Source organism: Bos indicus, chromosome 1 (genome assembly GCF_029378745.1).
Source record: "Bos indicus isolate NIAB-ARS_2022 breed Sahiwal x Tharparkar chromosome 1, NIAB-ARS_B.indTharparkar_mat_pri_1.0, whole genome shotgun sequence".
NCBI classification, from domain to species: domain Eukaryota; kingdom Metazoa; phylum Chordata; class Mammalia; order Artiodactyla; family Bovidae; genus Bos; species Bos indicus.
In genome coordinates, this window is record NC_091760.1 from 43,908,045 (window position 1) to 43,929,777 (window position 21,733).

The 21,733-nt window shown below is 37.7% G+C and overlaps 1 protein-coding gene across 1 annotated transcript in view; it reads right to left on the reverse strand.

The window, feature by feature from the left end:
* The window catches only part of DCBLD2 (discoidin, CUB and LCCL domain containing 2), an 85,183-nt gene that overhangs the window by 45,645 nt on the left and 17,805 nt on the right, over window positions 1-21,733 (reverse strand). Inside the window, exon 2 of the mRNA XM_019968390.2 lies at window positions 16,093-16,320. Within this exon, the coding sequence (XP_019823949.2) occupies window positions 16,093-16,320 (228 nt within the window). The remainder of the gene's footprint in view (window positions 1-16,092; window positions 16,321-21,733) is intronic.

The window sequence follows — 21,733 nt, forward strand, 5'->3', positions numbered from 1 at the left end:
TAAACAAACTTATGGTTACCAAAAGGGAGAGAGAGAGGTGGGGAGGGACAAATTAATATGTTTAAAAGGGACTCAGTAATATCACTAAGAATAGATTTGCCTTTCCTTCTAAAGAAGGAAAGATTAGGACTACTTAGTCACTGTTCACTTTGATTTCAGGGAAAGTGGCTATTTCAACATTATTTTGTTCATGAATAAATGACAGATCCAGTATTTGCACATTTTAAGATGAATAAGGTTCATGAGAACCCCATGCTGCTAAGTCACTTCAGTCGTGTCCGACTCTGTGCGACCCCATAGAGGCAGCCCACCAGGCTGCCCTGTCCCTGGGATTCTCCAGGCAAGAACACTGGAGTGGGTTGCCATTTCCTTCTCCAATGCATGAAAGTGAAAAGTGAAAGTGAAGTCGCTCAGTCGTGTCCGACTCTTAGTGACCCCATGGACTGCAGCCCACCAGGCTCCTCTGTCCATGGGATTTTCCAGGCAAGAGTATTGGAGTGGGGTGCCATTGCCTTCTCCGGAGAACCCCATGAACAGTATGAAAAGGCAAAATGATAGGACACTGAAAGAGGAACTCCCCAGGTCAGTAGGTGCCCAATATACTACAGGAGATCAGTGGAGAAATAATTCCAGAAAGAATGAAGGGAAGGAGCCAAAGCAAAAACAATACCCAGTTGTGGGTATGACTGGTGATAGAAGCAAGGTCCAATGCTGCAATATTGCATAGGAACCTAGAATAGTCAGGTCCATGAATCAAGGCAAATTGGAAGTGGTCAAACAGGAGATGGCAAGAGTGAACATCGACATTCTAGGAATCAGTGAACTAAAATGGACTGGAATGGGTGAATTTGACTCAGATGACCATTATATCTACTACTGTGGGCAGGATCCCTAAGAAGAAATGGAGTAGCCATCAAGGTCAACAAAAGAGTCCGAAATGCAGTACTTGCATGCAATCTCAAAAACGACAGAATGATCTCTGTTCATTTCCAAGGCAAACCATTCAATATCATGGTGATCCAAGCCTAGCCCCAACCAGTAACGCTGAAGAGGTGAAGTTGAATGGTTCTATGAAGACCTACAAGACCTTTTAGAACTAACACCCAAAAAAGATGTCCTTTTCATTATAGGGGACTGGAATGTAAAAGTAGGGAGTCAAGAAACACCTGGAGTAACAGGCAAATTTGGCCTTGGAATACGGAATGAAGCAGGGCAAAAGCTAATAAAGTTTTGCCAAGAGAACACACTGTTCATAGCAAACACCCTCTTCCAACAACACAAGAGAAGACTCTACACATGGACATCACCAGATGGTCAATACCGAGATCCGATTGATTATATTCTTTGCAGCCAAAGATGGAGAAGCTCTATACAGTCAGCAAAAACAAGACCAGGAGCTGACTGTGGCTCAGATCATGAACTCTTTATTGCCAAATTCAGACTTAAATTGAAGAAAGTAGGGAAACCATTAGACCATTCAGGTATGACCTAAATCAAATCCCTTATGATTATACAGTGGAAGTGAGAAATAGATTTAAGGGACTAGATCTGATAGACAGACTACCTGATGAACTATGGACGGAGGTTCATGACATTGTACAGGAGACAGGGATCAAGACCATCCCCATGGAAAAGAAATGCAAAAAAGCAAAATGGCTGTCTGAGGAGGACTTACAAATAGCTGTGAAAAGAAGAGAAGCGAAAAGCTAAGGAGACAAGGAAAGATATAATCATCTGAATGCAGAGTTCCAAAGAATAGCAAGGAGAGATAAGAAAGCCTTCCTCAGCGATCAGTGCAAAGACATAGAGGAAAACAACAGAATGGGAAAGACTAGAGATCTCTTCAAGAAAATTAGATATACCAAGGGGACATTTCATGCAAAGATGAGCTCGATAAAGGACAGAAATGGTATGGACCTAACAGAAGCAGAAGATATTAAGAGGTGGCAAGAATACACAGAAGAACTGTACAAAAAAGATCTTCACAACCAAGATAATCACGATGGTGTGATCACTGACCTAGAGCCAGACATCCTGGAATGTGAAGTCCAGTGGGCCTTAGAAAGCATCACTATGAACAAAGCTAGTGGAGGTGATGGAATTCCAGTTGAGCTATTTCAAATCCTGGAAGATGATACTGTGAAAGTGCTGCACTCAATATGCCAGCAAATTTGGAAAACTCAGCACTGGCCACAGGGCTGGAAAAGGTCAGTTTTCATTCCAGTCCCAAAGAAAGGCAATGCCAAAGAATGCTCAAACTACCGCACAATTGCACTCATCTCACACACTAGTAAAATAATGCTCAAAATTCTCCAAGCCAGGCTTTAGCAATACGTGAACCATGAACTTCCGGATATTCAAGCTGGTTTTAAAAAAGGCAGAGGAACCAGAGATCAAATTGCCAACATCCACTGGATCATCGAAAAAGCAAGAGAGTTTCAGAAAAGCATCTATTTCTGCTTTATTGACTATGCCAAAACCTCTGACTGTGTGGATCACAATAAACTGTGGAAAATTCTGAAAGAGATGGGAATACCAGACCACCTGACCTGCTTATTGAGAAACCTACATGCAGGTCAGGAAGCAACAGATGGAACTGGACATGGAACAACAGACTGGTTCCAAATAGGAAAAGGAGTACGTCAAGGCTGTATATTGTCTCCCTGCTTATTTAACTTCTATGCAGAGTACATCATGAGAAACACTGGGCTGGAAGAAGCACAAGCTGGAATCAAGATTGCCAGGAGAAATATCAATAACCTCAGCTATGCAGATGATACCACCTCTATGGCAGAAAGTGAAGAGGAACTAAAAAGCCTCGTGATGAAGATGAAAGAGGAGAGTGAAAAAGTTGGCTTAAAACTCAACATTCAGAAAACGAAGATCATGGCATCTGGTTCCGCATCTGGTTCCATCATTTCATGGCAAATAGATGGGGAAACAGTGGAAACAGTATCAGACTTTATTTTGGAGGGCTCCAAAATCACTGCAGATGGTGACTGCAGCCATGAAATTAAAAGATGCTTACTCCTTGGAAGGAAAGTTATGACCAACCCAGATAGCATATTCAAAAGCAGAGACATTACTTTGCCAACACAGGTCTGTCTAGTCAAGGCTATGGTTTTTCCAGTGGTCATGTATGGATGTGACAGTTCAACTGTTAAGAAAGCTGAGTGCCGAAGAATTGATGCTTTTGAACTGTGGTGTTGGAGAAGACTCTTGCAAGTCCCTTGGACTGCCAGGAGATCCAACCAGTCCATCCTAAAGGAGACCCATCCTGGGTGTTCATTGGAAGGACTGATGCTGAGGCTGAAACTCCAATTGTTTGGCCACCTCATGCGAAGAGTTGACTCATTGGAAAAGACCCTGATGCTGGGAGGGATTGGGGGCAGGAGGAGAAGGGGACGACAGAGGATGAGATGGCTGGATGGCATCACTGACTCGATGCACATGAGTTTGGGTGAAATCCGGGTGTTGGTGATGGACAGGGAGGCCTGGCATGCTGCGATTCATGGGGTCACAAAGAATCGGACACGATTGAGCGACTGAACTGAAGTTTCACGTGAGAAAATGTACCTTGAGACCTTCACTCTTACTTCACACATTCACAAAGAACAATCTGGATGGACTGAGGATTTAAATGTGGAGAAGGGGAAAATTAAAGCATTTAGAGGAAAACCCTGAGAACATCTTCATAACCTGTAAGGGGGCAAACATTTTAAAACAGAATGTGAAAAGTATTAATACTAATCATGAAAAAAAAAATTGTGAACATTAAAATTAGGTTAAAATTAATGTTTGATTATCAAAAGATACCAATATAAAGGAATAAAAAGGAAAGGTATATTAAGGGAGAATATTTGTAACATTTATATCTAAAAAGAACCCATAACCATTTATATCTAAAAAGAACCCATATATTTAGAATATATAAAAGAACCCCTACAAATGAGAAAATAATCATCCAATAGAAAAAAATGCATTAAAAACTTCAAGATTCTTCACAGAAGACATTCAGTGGCTAATAAATACATGAAGAGAGAACAATATCATTAGCCATTAAATAAGGCAAAGCTACAACGTGATATCTGTTCATACAAACTAGAAGTGTGATCAAAGAAAAAAATAGAGAACAATAACTAGAACTCTCCTACATTGGTGGTGGGTGTGGAATGGCACAACCACAGAGGTTCTTGGCAATATCTACCAAAGCTGACCATATGGACACTCAGTTTAGTTCAGTTCAGTTGCTCAGTTGTGTCCGACTCTTTGCGACCCCATGAATCGCAGCACACCAGGCCTCCCTGTCCATCACCAATTACCAGAGTGCACTCAGACTCACGTCCATTGAGTCAGTGATGCCATCCAGCCATCTCATCCTCTGTCGTCCCCTTCTCCTCCTGCCCCCAATCCCTCCCAGCATCAGAGTCTTTTCCAATGAGTCAACTCTTTGCATAAGGTGGCCAAAGTACTGGAGTTTCACCTTTAGAATCATTCCTTCCAAAGAAATCCCAGGGCTGATCTCCTTCAGAATGGACTGGTTGGATCTCCTTGCAGTCCAAGGGGCTCTCAAGAGTCTTCTCCAACACCACAGTTCAAAAGCATCAATTCTTTGGCGCTCAGCTTTCTTCACAGTCCAACTCTCACATCTATACATGACCACAGGAAAACCCATAGCCTTGACTAGATGGACCTTTGCTGGCAAAGTAATGTCTCTGCTTTTCAATATGCTATCTAGGTTGGTCAGGGAACCAACAATTCCTCTTCTAGATACAGAAATATGCATTAATGTTCACCAAAAGATAGGTGATAGAACATTCACAGCAAACAATTAATAACAGCCAAAAAGGGTTATTCATATAGTGGATATATCTTAGTTTCCTTATTGTCAGAAGTTTAGCTTGCTTCTGATTTTTCTACACAGTGAATAATATTGCAATAAACATTTTCCTAACATAGCTTCTATCTTTTAAAATATTTAAGAGTGATTTTTAGAGTGATTTTTAATATTTGCTTCTACACTGCTACTTAAGTGAGCTATGCCAGTTAATATAGCCTCAATATTAAAAAAAGACAAATTTCATCACACCACTATATTAAAAGCTATGTTTTTAACCAATCCAAGAGTAAGGGAGGTCATATACTTAGCTCTAAAACTTTTACATTTCTCTGATTATAAGAAAAGTTGCCTCCTCCAATATCCTCCTTCATAATGGCAGCATGGACAAAAGAGCACCCAAATTTTTATCAGTACCCATGATGGTGACCAAAGGGTCCTGACTGAAAATGTTTTTGCGATCATGCGGATCAAAATATCTGCAAAGCAATACCAATCTTCCTCATCAAATTTTTCTAAGTAGGCTTTTCTTCTCTCTTGTGAAACTTTCTACCTGAACTGAGAACTCTAAGACTTTTTCTCTGGAAAATCAGCACATTTCTGGATAGAGGAAAGCTCCATACTCAGAAAAGGTAAATGACTCAAGGCACTGGCTCTTATTAAGTTGACAGCTTCTTTTAGGACAGCTGGCAGAGTTTTCTTATACTAAGTACACTAATGTGAAAAGCAATGAGTTATAACTGTGTGGACTTCAGCAAAACCAAATGTGCTGCCAAGCATCACAGGTGAGACATACATAGCATACCAAGAAATTTCTTTCAAAGATTTTCTGGAAAAGTAAACTTTTTACCACTAATAAGATGTCAAAGACTTTTTAACATTTCCTGTAAGGGTTCACAAATAGGAGTTCTTGGGCACGGTCAGCATCACATGGCCTAGTTTTATCCAGCTGAATGACAATGAGAAATGGGACAGGTGTCAATTCCTCACTAACCTGTCTCAAAACATTAGAAAAAACATTCCGAAGGACACCATTTACAGAGACAAAGCTTTAGCATTTCTCTGTTCTTGTCCACAAACCAGCTTGACCATTCTAGAGTACACAGATTCACTAAGGCCTTTTGAAATGCATGTGGCTTCTGTACTTTCCAATGCAACAAACAACCTCATACAACTCTTCTGCATTAGGAACAAATCCAAGTTAAATGTGGGTACCCATCCAGCTTCTAATTAAAAAAAATTCACAGTAATCAATGTATTTTTGTGGTAAACACATATGAGATGACTTTAGCCTTCTTGAGATCATGTTTTCACAGACCAGGACTTTATCTCACATGAAATTCTTACATGGCTCTTATGTCTACTACATAAGATGCCCATAATCATTAAGATTAGAGATCACTTCTTTAACTCCTGCCCATAAATAAAATGTTAATGATGATTTTATTGTAATAACTTCTTTCAAATCAAATAATTTATACTTTAACTTGATGTAAAATAATACTTTTTTTTTGACAAAGAAAACTTTAAAAGAAACTCCAAGAATGAAATTTATTTTATTTTTGTTAGGGTCACAAATCCCTAAAACATATCAAGAGATTTCATGGAGTCTAAAAGTAATTTAACTGGCAAAGGTTAATGAAAGACCCATCAGGGGAGACAAAGACACTTAAAGATATCCCATGCATAGCTAGAAAATACTGAAAACTAAATCCACTGGTAGATAAGATGACTGACCTCAGAGAAGGAACTTAAAAGCAAAGAAATCCTGAATAGGGGAATTTTGGATAGGAAACACTTCGGTGGGAAAAGTAGGTTAAAAGTAGCAGAGAGATATGGAAACTGTATGGCAAAGATGGGGACGTGATCAAATAAGAGCAGGAAATTTAGGATCTTGCAAGATTATATATATATATATATAAAGGATATACAATCCCTTCCCTTCTATAGCCTCTTCTCTTGAGGGGAAAAAAAAAGTAGGAAAGAAAAATTTACTACACTAATAGAAGAGGGCTATCATGAACTTATGATAAACTACAAAACTTGTAAACCATATAAACCACTGCAAACTGCCAGTATTGTCCACAGAAATACTTAGGCATTGTCTTTATCTATTTAAACAAAAAAGGTAGGAAAAAAAATGAGAATCTCAGCAATTCAATTTATGGAAACCCCCTCATCCCCCAAAATGATGGTAAAACAGAAAGAAACTGGAACACAGCACTAAACTTAATTAAATGTCCTCAAACAAGCAACTGGGGATATGGCAAAACACCTCGAAACAGAAACTCAAAAACTAAGAACAGAAATGGACCAAAAGTAGGGAAAAAAAAGAGTTGGCTGATCTCAGAAAAGAAATGCTTTAAAAAAGTGACAAAATTATGTCAGAAATATTACAAGGTGCACAAGGAATAATATTCGAATGCAAATATGATAATAAATGTTGAAGAAAAGAACAAATACAATGAGAAAAGGAAACTGAAAAAAGTAAAAAGTATCAGTGAGAACGTGGCTTAAATGAATGTGATTGAAACAGCAAAGAAGGCTGTTTTCTTACAATTAAGGTATTTTAAAAAGATACACACAACAATGGAACAGAAATAACATTAAACTATAATTCAAGAAAGTTTTCTAGAATCTAAATAGTGAAAGAGCTCATTGGATACAGTGAAAACTAACCCAATGATAAACTTCAATACATATCCTTGTAAAACTGTTTGACTTTAAAGGAATCTTTACGTAAGCTTCAATACAAAAATTAAGTATCTTATAAGGGCAAGAGAATTCAATTAGTATCAAACTTCTCGAAAAACAACAACATAAAAAAGCCAGGCAATAATGGAAGAGCATTTTTTTTTAACTCAAAGGATGAAAAAAAAAAAAAAAATCAAAGAATGAACATATGAACCAAAAACTTACATATAAGATCAAACTGATACTCAAGGTAAGAAAAAGTTTTAAATTAAGCAGCTCTAAACATGCAAGATAACTGTACTCAAGTCTCTTTTAAGGAATCAATCTATTCAAAGATGAACTTCACTCATTTAAGATACATTTGGGAGAACTTAAGTAAAAAGACTGCCAGTGAGCATTTAATATATTTAAACAGTGATAAAAGTTGGATGAGTTGAAGATTAAGATACTATATGATACAGGCTATATGTTATAAATTTTGTTCTGTCAGAGTAGAAATGAGGAAAGCAGCAGGAAGGAAAGAGGAAAGAATTAGGTTGGTACAAATGTAATTGCAGTTTCGGACTGTGAATTTTATATCATTATAAATAGGCTCCAACACATATTTATTAATCGAAATAGGAACCATTACAATCAGTACATTTTTGCCCATGAGAAATATGCTTTCTTATTCTTGTAGCATAAAAATTGTGCTTCAGGATTTGATAAACTCTTTTAAAACATTTTCTGCCTCCTGCTGGTTGTGGAAGCATTTTCCCCACAAAAAGTCGTCCAGATGCTTGAAGAAGTGGTAGTAGGCTGACGAGAGGTCAGGTGAAAATGGTCAACGAGGCAAAACTTTGCAGCCCAATTCATTCAACTTTTGAAGCACTGGTGTGAGACATGTGGTCAGGCTTTGTCATGGAGAGGAAGCGGGCCCTTTCTGTCGACCAATGCCCGCTGCAGGCATTGCAGTTTTTGGTGCATCTCATAGATTTGCTGAGCATACGTCTCAGATGTAATGGTTTTGCCAGGATTCAGAAAGCTGTAGTGGATCAGACCAGCGACAGACCACCAAACAGTGACCATGACCTTTTTTTGGTGCAAGTTTGGCTGTAGGAAGTGCTTTGGAGCTTCTTTCCAGTCCAACCACTGGGCTGGTGATTGCCGGTTGCTGTATGAAAGCCACTTTTCATTGCAAGTCACAATCTGATCAAGAAATGGTTCCTTATTGTTGCACAGAATAAGAGAAGACGATACTTCAAAACGACAATTTTTCTGATTTGTGGTCAGCTCACGAGGCACCCACTTACTGAGCTTTTTCACCTTTCCAATTTGCTTCAAATGCCAAACGACCATAGAATGGTCGACACTGAATTCAGCAACTTCTCGTATAATTATAAGAGGATCAGCTTCGATGATGCTCTCAATTGGTCATTTTCAACTTCTGATGGCTGGCCATTACGCTTATCTTCAAGGCTCTTGTCTTCTTTGCAAAACTTCCTGAACTACCACTGTGTTGTATGTTTGTTAGCAGTTCCTGGGCCAAATGTGGCAAGTTGTCTCTGCTGCTTTTTGACCCATTTTGAAGTCAAATATAAGAAAATCACTTAAATTTGCTTTTTTGTCTAACATCATTTCCATAGTCTAAAATACATATAAAATACACAGCAAGTAATAAGTCATTAGCAAAAAAAAAAAAAACACAGTGAAAGACATGTAGTAAAATGAGGTATAACATAACCATATTTATTTCAGAATGTATTCAATATCAAATGGTAAATTTCAACAAGGCAAAAATCACAATTACTTTTGCACCAACCTAATAGAACAGTTCACTGAATGTTATATGAATAAAAGATAGGAGTTACAGGCAACTGGTAGGAATGAAAAGACACCATGAAAAATAGACAAATCAGATAATAAAACATGAAGTCAATGGGATTAAAGGCATTTAAGAACATAAAATCAAATAAATTGGAAGGTAATACTTAAAACTACAAAACTTATTTAAACTCCAAAAGGAGTTTAAATATAGATGAAAAGAAAACAATACAAAGAAATAAACACAGCAAATATAAAACACATGACTGATTATACCTTAAAATAACATGAGTTAAGCCAAAAAAAAAAAAAAAAACAGTTTTATAAACAGATAAAACAGGTCTTAGCTTTAATTATTTAAAAAAAATATTTTCAATTTGGTTCATAAAATGAGACCCTCAAGTATGTAATACACAAGAAATACATCCCAAACAAAATGATTCAGCAAGGCTAAAAGGAAAGGAATGAACAAAGACAGGAATGCCAAGCAAATGAATGTAAAAAGAGATGAGGAGGAAGGTGTCTATGTGATACTAATATCAGACAAAGAAAAATGCAAACTAAAAAGTACTAAATATGACAAAGGAGAAACTTTTTAATGCTAGAAGTCACTATTTAAAATGAAGACATTATAATTATGAATAGCTATGCAACGACATTGCAATCACCTTTATAAAAGTAAAAACCCAAAGATATGCCGAAAGAACAAAGACACTAGAAACAGATCAAGTAGATAAAAATATGAAAACCTAAACAGCATAATAAGATATTTTGGATGCATATTAAACTTTATATCTTACTATTAGAGAATAAACCATCCTCTCAAGCATACATCAGACAGTCACAAAAAAAGATATCTTAGGTTATACATAAAAGCAAGTTCCATAAAGAAGAATATTATAATTTTTCTACGCACAATGCAATAAAACTAAAACACTATTAACAGTAACAGTATGTGTACAATGTTTATTTTAATACTAACTACCTGAGGATCAACTTGGAGGCAGTGAGCTGATACTCTCAATCTAAAGCAGCACTACTGAGAATTTGGGCCAGACAGTACTTTGGGGGCCTCCTAGATGCCAGGAACACTGCCTGTCCCCGGTGGGACAACCAAAAACATCTCCAGACATCTCCAGTGTCCCCTTGGAAGGCAAAATACCAAACTTTTGAGAACATTGTCCAAAGAGAAAATGACAAAGCTTGCAAAAAGAAAAATCAGTTGACTGAGGTTTAGAGAGTTAAATTAAGCATGAGGCTGAAGCTAAATACAAGAGTTACAGGTCCAGCTAGGATTTAGAGAGAGAGAAGGGTAAGGATTAGGATAATTTGTAATAGAAATCTGAGCGAGTTAATGAAGGAAGATATTACCTCTGGGTGGTTAGCTTTCATATAAGTTGTGTTTGTTGTATAAAAAGTTTGTCTCTCTTATGTTTGTGCATCAGTTAACATATTCTAGTCACTGTAGAAAACAGATTTTTCAGGGCTGACATTTGTTTTGATTGGTCAATACCTATGTTGAAACTACTATTAAATATTTTATAATACTGACTGTAAAGAAAAAATAATGTCAGAATAGGGAGTTCCCTGGTGACCCAGTTGTTAGGATTCTGGCCTTTCACTCTTGTGGCCCAGATTTAGTCCTTGATCAGGGAAATGAGATCCTGCAAGCTGCCACGTGCCCCCCTCACCCCCCAAAAAAATGGTTATTTCAAAATAAATAAAGGAAAAAGCTAAAAGGAAAAAGTTAATGTTTACTAGAAAGTTGCTAGTTTCAACAGTTTAGGGTAAGTGGCTGCTGCTGCTGCTTCAGTCGTGTCCGACTCTGTGCGACCTGATAGACGGCAGCCCACCAGGTTCCTCTGTCCCTGGGATTCTCCAGTCAAGAATACTGCAGTGGGTTGCCATCTCCTTTTCCAATGCATGCATGCATGCATGCATGGTCGCTTCAGTCGTGTCCGACTCTGTGTGATCCCACGGACAGCAGCCCACCAGGCTCCTCTGTCCACAGGATTCTCCAGGCAGGAATACTGGAGTGGGTTGCCATTTCCTTCTCCACAGGGTAAGTGGACCATGTAGTAAAAGAAATTAAGGAGTAATGTCACCACCACCATGTGTGCATGCTCAGTCAGGTCCTGCTCTTTGCAACCCCATGGACTGTAGCCCGTCAGGCTCCTCTGTCAATGGAATTTTCCAGGCAAGAAATATTGGAGTGAGTTTGCAATTTCCTATTCCAGAGGATTTTTCCAACCCAGGGATAGAAACCATGTCTCTTGTGTCTCATGTACTGGCTGGATACCTGTTAATACCTGCCAATAGATACCTACTAATAGCTGGTATCTATTACTCTATAGCCTAGGGGTTGAGGTTATAGACTTTACTGTTAGCCAGACCTTAATTCAAGTCCCAACTCTGCCTATACGACTTTGGGCAAGTTGCTTACTTTTTTAATTTATCTGTTTTATGGGAATAATGTGCAGGATTCTTGTAGGACTCAATACAATCAAGCATGCCAAGGGCTTACAGTAAGAGACACCAATTCTGAAGCCAGGCTGCTTAGGTTTGAATTCCACACAGCAATTCGCCAGCTGTATGACCTTGGGCAATTTATTCAACCTCTCTGTGCTGTAGTTCTCTCATCAGTAAATGGGGGTGATGAAAGTACCTATCTCAAGAGTTCTTGTGAAGACTACATAAGTTAATTGACAAAAGAGATTTGAATAGTACCTGGCACAATGCAAGCACTGCATGCATGGTAGTTATTTTCAATATTAAACTGAGCTTCTACAGAATAAGAAATAAAAAAAATTAGAAATCATTATCATCATTACATACCTAATATTATCATTACTTTAGCTTTTTCAAAAGGTTTGGTGGTAAAGAGAAAGAAAACATATTTACTTTTTCTCTTAAACAAGGAAGACCTAAGCATATTATAGAGAAAGGGGACAAACAATACAGAAAGAGAAACTTCTCTGAAAACATAATAGACACAGAATCATTTACGAGATGAAGCCCTGAGGACCTCAGTTTCCCTCTTTGTAAATATTATCTGAAGAATCTAAGAGACACAATTTTTAAAGATACTTTGGATGAAGGTTTAAGACAGAATATATATCTTTAAATATACCTTTGAACACAGACACACATTTACATTTATTTTACAGAATGCATTTTCCTTTAATAGCTACTAGGTTTTAAAATATTTAGCTTCTCTTTTAGAGATCTACCCACAAATTACTTCATCTCCCCAAAAGTTCATTTAAAATGGAAATTTTAAGCAAAATCCAGGAAGAAAATATATACAATAGAGTGGGAAAAGGACACAAGTAAGCAAAGATTTTTCTCTTAAATATTTGTTTTTAAATTTCACGTTTGGACTAATTATCAACAATATCCATCAGGGAAACGATGCTGCTGCTGCTGCTGCTGCTACTACTGTGTCGCTTCAGTCATGTCTGACTCTGTGCGACCCCATGGACTGCAGCCCACCAGGCTTCTCCGTCCATGGGATTCTCCAGGCAAGAACACTGGAGTGGGTTGCCATTTCCTTCTCCAATGCATGAAAGTGAAAAGTGAAAGTGAAGTCGCTCAGTCGTGTCCGACTCTTAGCGACCCCATGGACTGCAGCCTACCAGGCTCCTCCATCCATAGGATTTTCCAGGCAACAGTACTGGAGTGGGGTGCCATTGCCTTCTCCAGAAACGATGCTAGTAGATGTCTATGAACCAAAATAAAATATTGGAGTTATATACGTATAGAAAGTTAAGATTAACAACAAATGAACTTAATTTTCACCTCCATGATTGTGGGGCAACCACAGAGCAACCACTATGTCTCAGACACCAAAGATTAAAGAATAATCAAAGGGGAAAAGCCACAATGAAAGTTTTTCTCATTCCAACACAATCTGCCTATCAAAGGAACAGATCTGGAGAGCCAGTCTTAACTCTATCATTAAACACATCCTTTTTGTCTGTGAAAACAGGTACCGCTACACTAATTTCACAAAGATTTCTGGACAGTCTAGCTACTTAGAAAGTTGTTATATAGTATCATAAAACACTCATATGTTTAAATAATGTTACATATTACTGCCCACTCTTTAAAGAAAATAGAAAATAACCATGTAAGCCAAAAGTGCTTTATCAATTAAGTCACATTCTAATGATTTACAATTTAAAAAGTGATTCCTTGAGAAACATTCCTTTCGCTTTCTTGATTATTCCATAATACAATCTTTCAGGGGATAAAAGTCCCTAAAATTAACACTTACAGGGGGAAAAAAAAATCTAAGCTTTATACCAATGTAGGAACCATATTTATAGGAAAACACAGCTCATTTGAAGCTGCCTCTGTTCAGAAGGGACCCTGAGAAAAGATAACACAGAAAACAGGATTCTTTACCATTGTCACTGGAATCCTAATGCCCACATATATTTGTTTCTATCCTATAATTCCTGGCATATCTACCTAATCAGAATATTAAACAGTTATTCTTGAATGACCTTTATTTCTCTGCCAATCAGGAAAGTTACTTTTCTACCCTTCCCCTCCCCTGCCCCAAACAGCTCCTCAAATGGAGGACCAGAGGATATATGGTAGGTGGTGATGGGAGGGGTAGGGAGGTGGGGTGGAGCAGAACTAAAGTCCAACAGGAATCATCATCACTCAGTCCCCTTGACCTTTCTGCATCTTTCCACTCACCTGTGTGAAGAGATAGCAAGGGAAAACAAACCCCATGGAAATAAGGGAGAGCTGAGCACTGTAAAGTATTACTTCATTTAAGCTTCCTACAGTACAGGTGATGACTTTGCAGTCTGGACCGAGGCCCTTGTAGAAACGATTCTCAGCAAGTAGGTCCTAGAACTGGTATGAGAACCTGGTGAGTGATTTAAAACCTGTGCTCCATTTCTTTCCCATGTCACTCTTCCTCTTTAGCAGCATAACCCTATTGTCCAAATACATAATCCTCTTGTCTTTTTTTAATAAAAAGCACTTTCATTATGGAAATTAAAAAAAAAAAACAAACACGAAAGTAGAGAGATGCACTCCCATGTGCCCGGTGTGCCATTCTGGTTTCACCTGCCCTCTTCCTACCACTTTTTTCTCTGACATATTTAAAAACAAATCCAAGACATTTTTTTTGAACTTCAGAATGTCTCTAACAAACCAGATCTTGAACAAACCAATATAACATTACCACATCCCAAAAAATTATTCCTGACTATTGCTGTATGCCCAATTACTCTTATCTTACCCTAAAATTTCTCTGCTTATCTTAAAAATGTCTTCTTGCAATCAATTTGGATCAAGATCCAAACAAAATCACAAGGGCCACACATTACTTTTGGAAGACATCTCTCTCTAATGCATGCCAGTTATCTTGATCTCCTTCCTTTTCTTTTTTTAAAAAATGCCACTTATATATAGTCTTTATGGTTGATAGAATGTGTTTCTCTAGCTCCTTTATTTCCTAGAAACTGCTAAGGGCTTGATCAGATCATGGTTCACATTTTTCATCGTTGTCTCAAAGCTGCTCAGGTGGTACTGCTGACTCCCTACTGCATCACCTCAGGAGGCAGTTAATATCCAGCTGCCTTCTATTAATGTTACAGTTATAGATAGTTCCTCAGGCAATTTGAGTTTCTAAAAGTTTATCTGAGACCATATATTCAAGGCAACATGCACATGGTGATCAAGAACCCAGATTAATTGAGAGCTGACTGGGAGACAACAGTGGTTATCGCTCAATAGACCAGGAACTGTTCCTCTTGGTAGGTAAGAGGCTGAAAAGTGGGGAAGAGATGAAGGGTTTGACTCGAGATGGAGAGGAGCCCAGGAGATGCACACGATGCTCAAAAGAACAAGATACTAAGTTCCAGTTATAGTTCTAAAAGACATTTTACATACCTGTATCAGTAAGTCTTTCCAAATAAAGTCACAGATAGATTTATTTATTCTATGATATTAACTCACCAAGATAGTCCTAGGAATTTTTCTACCTTTCCTGCTAAAGAGAAAGGTGCTGATCTCTAACCAAAGGTTCTCAACTTGACCTCAAAGTATATTCTCCTGGGAAGCTTTAAAATTCCCAAGGTGTGAGTCCAACCCAATCCTGATTCAACTGCTTTAGGTTGGGGACCAGAGATCTGGCATTATTTAAAAATCTATCCAGGTGACTCTAAAATGCAGCCGTAATTGAGAACCATTGTTCTTAGCTAAAAGTAAGGACAACAGCAGCTAATATTTACTAAGCAAATATTATGTGTCAGGTACCCTTCTAAGCACTTCACATGTACTAGTCTCATTTGCTATATTACAACTGAGGAAACAGAGATCAGGTAACTTGCCTGAGGACACAGAGCAAGTTAAAAGCAGAGTTAGTACTTTACTAACAGGAGGTTTGAATCCAAAACCCGTGCTCTTAATTACTATGATATACTGACTCCTAAGCATGACTTATATTTAACTGCAGATAAAATTATCAAAGAAAAAAACCAATACAAAAAGATAATTGACTTTCTCCTCCTTAGAAGCAGTAGAGTGGTATCTTGTTGCAAAGGAACCAACACAAGCTTATTAGAAAAGTGGACAAGACAGACAAGAATCTTCTTTTCCAAAAGATTCAAATTTAAGATTTCCAGACATTCCAATAATTTCCCACATATCCTATGGAGCATAATTACTCAGTGTTAAGTATCTAATACGGCTTCAGTTTTAAAACTCTGGCCACTGATATATTGAAAATGTCCTACCTATTTCGGTTCTACCAACTCCAATTCCATTGTAAATTCTCAAGTAATTAAAGTGACAAGAATCAGAATCTTCGATGTCAAAGTCACCAAATTTGATGCGCACTCTCTCTCCCGTCTTTACACGAATCTCCCATTCGCAAACAGTGCTGTTAGGATAGGTGTGTGGGTAGTTTATAGACGTCAGGGTTCCACTTTCAGGACCTAGTACAGTATGTCCACATCCATCACCTTTAAAAAAAAAAAGTTAAAAAAGTGATATATTATTCTTTATATCTTTAGCTTACACTATAAATAATCAGGGTTCTGTGAATATTTTAAAATACGTATGACATCAGATATTTTATACCAACCACCAATACGTCTGGTACACAAGATATACTAGATGACATGGTTCTTGGTAAATCTAGTTGTGTGAGCCAGGTGAAGCCAGGTTAGGTCAAAATAATCAATGGTTAGCTTTATGAGTTCAAAGAACTTTCCACTCAGAATAAACAGAAGTAAACATAACTTAGCAACAATTATACCATATTTATATATACATATCATAATAAATCCAATCTTTAAGAGTATTCACAGTAATTGTTCAAAATAAATAAAACTATAAAAATAAATCTACATGATCAGTTTCATCTATTTACTTACAAATACCACAAGCCTTTTCTAAAATCTCTGTAAGAAGTTGAATGATTTCTAAAAATACTTAAGCTATACTAAAGACAGGCTTCCCAGGTGGCACAAGTGGTAGAAGAACCAGCCGGCCAATGCAGGAGACTTAAGAGATGGGGGTTCGACCCCTGGGTGGGGAAGATTCCCTGGAGGAGGGCACGGCAACCCTTCACATATTGGTAGCAGCATTATTTGTTCCAGAAATTCCCTCAGCAACTGAATATGGAAACCTAGGTAACTTAACACATAGTAAAAATCCAATATCCGCATTCTTCCCTCTATCATAAAATGTGCTATTTCACTGAGCACCTAGAAAGAGACAATAATACTGATTAAAAAGTTTCAGCTGCTGCTCCAATTGTATCATTTAGCATTCCTTAATGATGGGATTCAAATAAATGTCTAATAGGAAAATGAATACATCCTTTCAAAATGATACTATTTTCTCCTTCAAAAGAGCTGTTTATAATCACCTTCTCGAATTGTTCAGAACTTCAAAAAAAACTATTAAAAGTGACACTTCTGAGTTTTAACCTCAATATGGATACAGATGAATTTAAGAAAACTTTCTATTATCTTGATTTTTTATTTTTAAGAACAATGCAGGGCTGATTTTATTTACTAGAACAGAGTTTTAAAAGCCTATGAATAAGAACATAGTATCTAGCAAGTAGCAGTTGTAAAATAAATGTTTATTTGCAAGGAGATCCAACCAGTCCATCCTAAAGGAAATCAGTCCTGAATATTCATTGGAAGGACTGATGCTGAAGCTGAAACTGCAATACTGTGGCCACCTGATGTGAAGAGCTGACTCATTTGAAAAGACCCTGATGCTGGGAAAGACTGAAGGTAGGAGGAGAAGGGGACGACAGAGGATGAGATGGTTGGATGGTATCACCAACTCCATGGACATGAGTTTGAGTAAACTCCAGGAGTTGGTGATGGACAGGGAGGCCTGGTGTGCTGCAGTCCATGGGGGTCACAAAGAGTTGGACACGACTGAACTGAACCGAATTGAATGAATAAAGAAACTGTACATTAACCTATGAAAAAGTTATCTCTAACTAGTCCCACAACTAGCTTCAAGGAAGGAACAACAAGTCTGTACCTAGATTCTGAGGACAATACTTAAGTGTCTTTTGCTAATAAGGAAATTTTACTCTCAAATCCACATTAGTATTGTTACTTAGTCTACTAAGGTCAATGCCAACATCCGGCTTCTTAAATGAATCTCCCTCTGTTGGTAGGTTTTAACCAACATTGTGCTTAGTCACTCAGTTGTGTCTGACTCTTTGTGACCCCATGGACTGTAGCCCGCCAGGTTCCTCTGTCCATGGGGATTCTCCAGACAAGAATTCTGGAGTGGGTTGTCATGGCTTCCTCCAGGGGATCTTCCCAGCCCAGGGATCGAACCCATCTCCCTAATTGTGGGCAGATTCTTTACCATCTGACCCACCAGGACTTCATTTGTCTTCTATACCTGCCTTCACTCCACACGCAAAAATGAGGCATTGTGGCTCAATAATATCATAATACAGAAAGGCACCATTAAATAAACCTGTGAGTTTTTGTGATACATCCACTGATCTTTTACACATATAAAATTTAGAACGTTATACAACTCAGAGGAATAGAAAATAACCACAAAGTTCCCCTGAAACTACCATGAAAATACCTTTAATATCACTACTGGATATCACCTAAATTAAAAAAACAAAGATACAAAAACCTCCCTTGTGAAAATAAATGAATTATAATTTAAATAACTTTTGAATAATCACCAATGTTTTTCCTTAGAGAAAAAGACAACCATCCTAAGAGAACTTCTATTAATAGCAATATGAAACTAGTCAGAAATGTACTCTTACCACTGAAAAGATGAAACCAAGCTTTCTGGAAGCGTTTCAATCTTTAAAAAGTACCCTGAATAAATGAAGTAATTCAAAATATAAGTGTATTTTCTTTAGTATGTATAAAACTAAGGCAGTTTTTTAAGTGATTAGAAGTGTTGATGGATTTCAGAGCGCCAAGAATTTTGCTATTAACAGCTGAAGTCAGAACTTAGTAATGGCAGACTGTGGCATTTCATGTATTCCCCACAGGCTATTATTTAACCTAAGGTTGTCATGTAAAAATGATTTTTTCAAAAGGACAAGTAGAGTGTTAGGAGATACCTGTTTTAGATATCAATTTTTAGATATCTTTATGTACATATTTGTTTGATTCTTCATAAATACACAAAACGTCTTTTTGCCTTTTCCCCTATGCAGTGTAGTTCTTACAAAAGTTAACAAAATAAATACTAACCGATGAAAAAACAGGATTTTTGCACACGTGCTGATGAAGAAAACAGTTAAAATGGAGCTATCTTTTTTCAGTATCTTGTGTAGGGGGAGGGCATGAATAGTCCACAAGTTACGTGCCAAGAATGTTCTAAAATATGTGATGGAGTTCAGAGCTTTTCTCTTCTTGCAAACAAGATGATATGCACCAGAAACTAAAGTTAAAAGAAAGTCTCAAACCTACTGCAATCCACAAGCTTGAATGTTTCATATTTCCAAGTCTATTTGATAAGTTTAACCTGATTTGGCTGGGCTGACCAAATACCAACTGCTATGAAGAACATGTTTAGAATATTCCAGTTGAAAAGGGACACTAGACCAGCAGTTTTCAAATGTTTTTTTTCTGTTATTACAAGTAAGAAATGTTTTTACACTGAGACTCAATATTGTTTTAAATATATATTCCTGACCCACAAAAGGGTCCCCACCTGCACAAAAAAAAACACTGTACCACGCACCCAAAGGTGACAGTGCTGAATTCTCAAATCAAAGAAAGACCCTGCGCTCATTTTTGCCCAAGTTAGAAAATGTGCTTTCAGTTTATTTCTACAGTGCCTAAAATACTTGAAATGGGACAAAATATTTAAAAAATAACACTAAAATCGGGAAAATATTATCAACAAATCACCTAACACATGACAGCAGAGGTTCTCAAATAGGGGTGGGGGACATTGGAACAATTCTACCTTCCACTTGGCAGAGCACAGAGGTGGGTGGGAGAGATGCCCTGGAGGAGGGCGTGGCAAGCCACCCCCCTGACTGAGGGGCTAAACAACAACAAGAGACAGGTCACCACTGGAGGGGGAGGGCGCTACCAGCATCCAGTGGGTAGAGGTCAAAGACACTGGCTAAAGTATCTTACAAGGCACAGAACAGCCCCCAAGAATAAAAGGGTGATGGACCCGAAGTGTCAGATAGTATCAAGGCTGAGATGGGCTGACTTGGAGAAAAGGCTAGGACGTCTCCAACAGAAGATCTGAGTTAGTTCCTTTTCCTCTGGCTAAGGGTACAACCCAGGGAATAGTTCTCCCCATAAGGTCAAAGAAATAAGCAGAAAGCTTATTTTTCTTTAAGCCAACAGGAGAAGGAAAAAAAAAAGGTTCTTCTTATTACTCTACAGCCCTCAAGTATTTTTCTTGGTCGAGGCCCCTTACTTAACACGAGGGTTTGAAAAAGGACGGTAATAGGGTCAGGAAGTAAGAGTCTCCAGATTTTCTGCTTAGCTTTGTAACTGGAAAGAATAATAATCTGTGACCAGGCTAACACCACCTACTATTACTCACTTTCACAAGGTAGAATTGACAGAGAGTGTAACCACTACTGGAAAAATAATTTTCAAAATGGGTATCGTAGGACCAATCCATATACTCCCTCTCATCAGTAACTCCACATGTCCAGCTCTTTCTCCCTCTCTAACTCCATCATCACCACCGTGCTTGTCAGCCACTTCTCCTTCTCCCCTAGATGGTCTCTACCAGACTACAGTGGGCCATAAAGGGTAGAAAGCCTCTTCATGCAACTTTTGAATTTTAATTTTATTTCAGTGGAGAGAAAACACTGGAATTTGATCTCACTGCCCCTTCGGCTGCAGATTTATCTAGGGGATTACTCAGAGAACATGTGTTCACTTCCTCTGAATACTGTCAGGTCAGATGTGTTAAGCCAGATACAAATTTTGATACTGCTCCAGGAAAATAGCTGAGTAATTTTTTTTTTACTATACATCTCAAGAGAAAACACAAGGAATGTTAATTTAAATAGCAGTGAATTAATACAGCAAAGAACACATGCTTATTTTAGGCTGCTTTCTAAACTTCAAGTGTGTTTTTCAGATAAACATGTGCTCATGATGCTGATTTTATGTAACCTTCCAGCTAACCCCATATTGTAGTCACATTACTAGTAAAAATAATAAACATTATCTTATTTAATTTTATTAACATGAACACGAAAGGACTTCAAAAGACACTTTCTTTAACAAGAACAAACACAAATGTAAGAAACTTTCATAAATATGCCAAAAACGTAGAGCAAGGCAACTTTCATTACAATCATCATAAACTAGGAGAGGCTTATATTTTTCCAGTGGACTTTCACGGGTTTTTGTCAGAGTGCACGGGTGAGTCTGACTATATACTTCCTCTAAATAAGAGTCACTTCTGTCACATCTTGTAACACATCTGTGAGATCTTATAAGAAATGGAGAAGAGAGGCATTCAGAGTAGGAAAGTGTTCCGAAGAACGACTTGCAAGTATCAATCAGGATATCCTATTTCATTATTTCATTTGACTTCAATGAAAATTTTTAATGCATTATTTAGCACTAAGAATTTTCAGACTACAAAGTACTGTATAAATCCTATTACTCTAAGATTTTTAAAGCTGCATCACGACAATCTCAAAAAGATATTTCAAGGCCATACTTTAATTTCATTCATTTTTTGAAAAAATATTGCAATAAGATGGATACGTGCTGAGAGCTGCAAGAGGGTTATGGTGGCAATTTTAAGGAAAAGAAACAGCTCCCAGCTCGATCTTTAAGCCCAAACTCCTGCCTGCATGTAATAATAATTTACAAAACTGAATCACATGAAGGAAAGTGAGATGTTTAAATCCTCTTCAATCCCCACCAA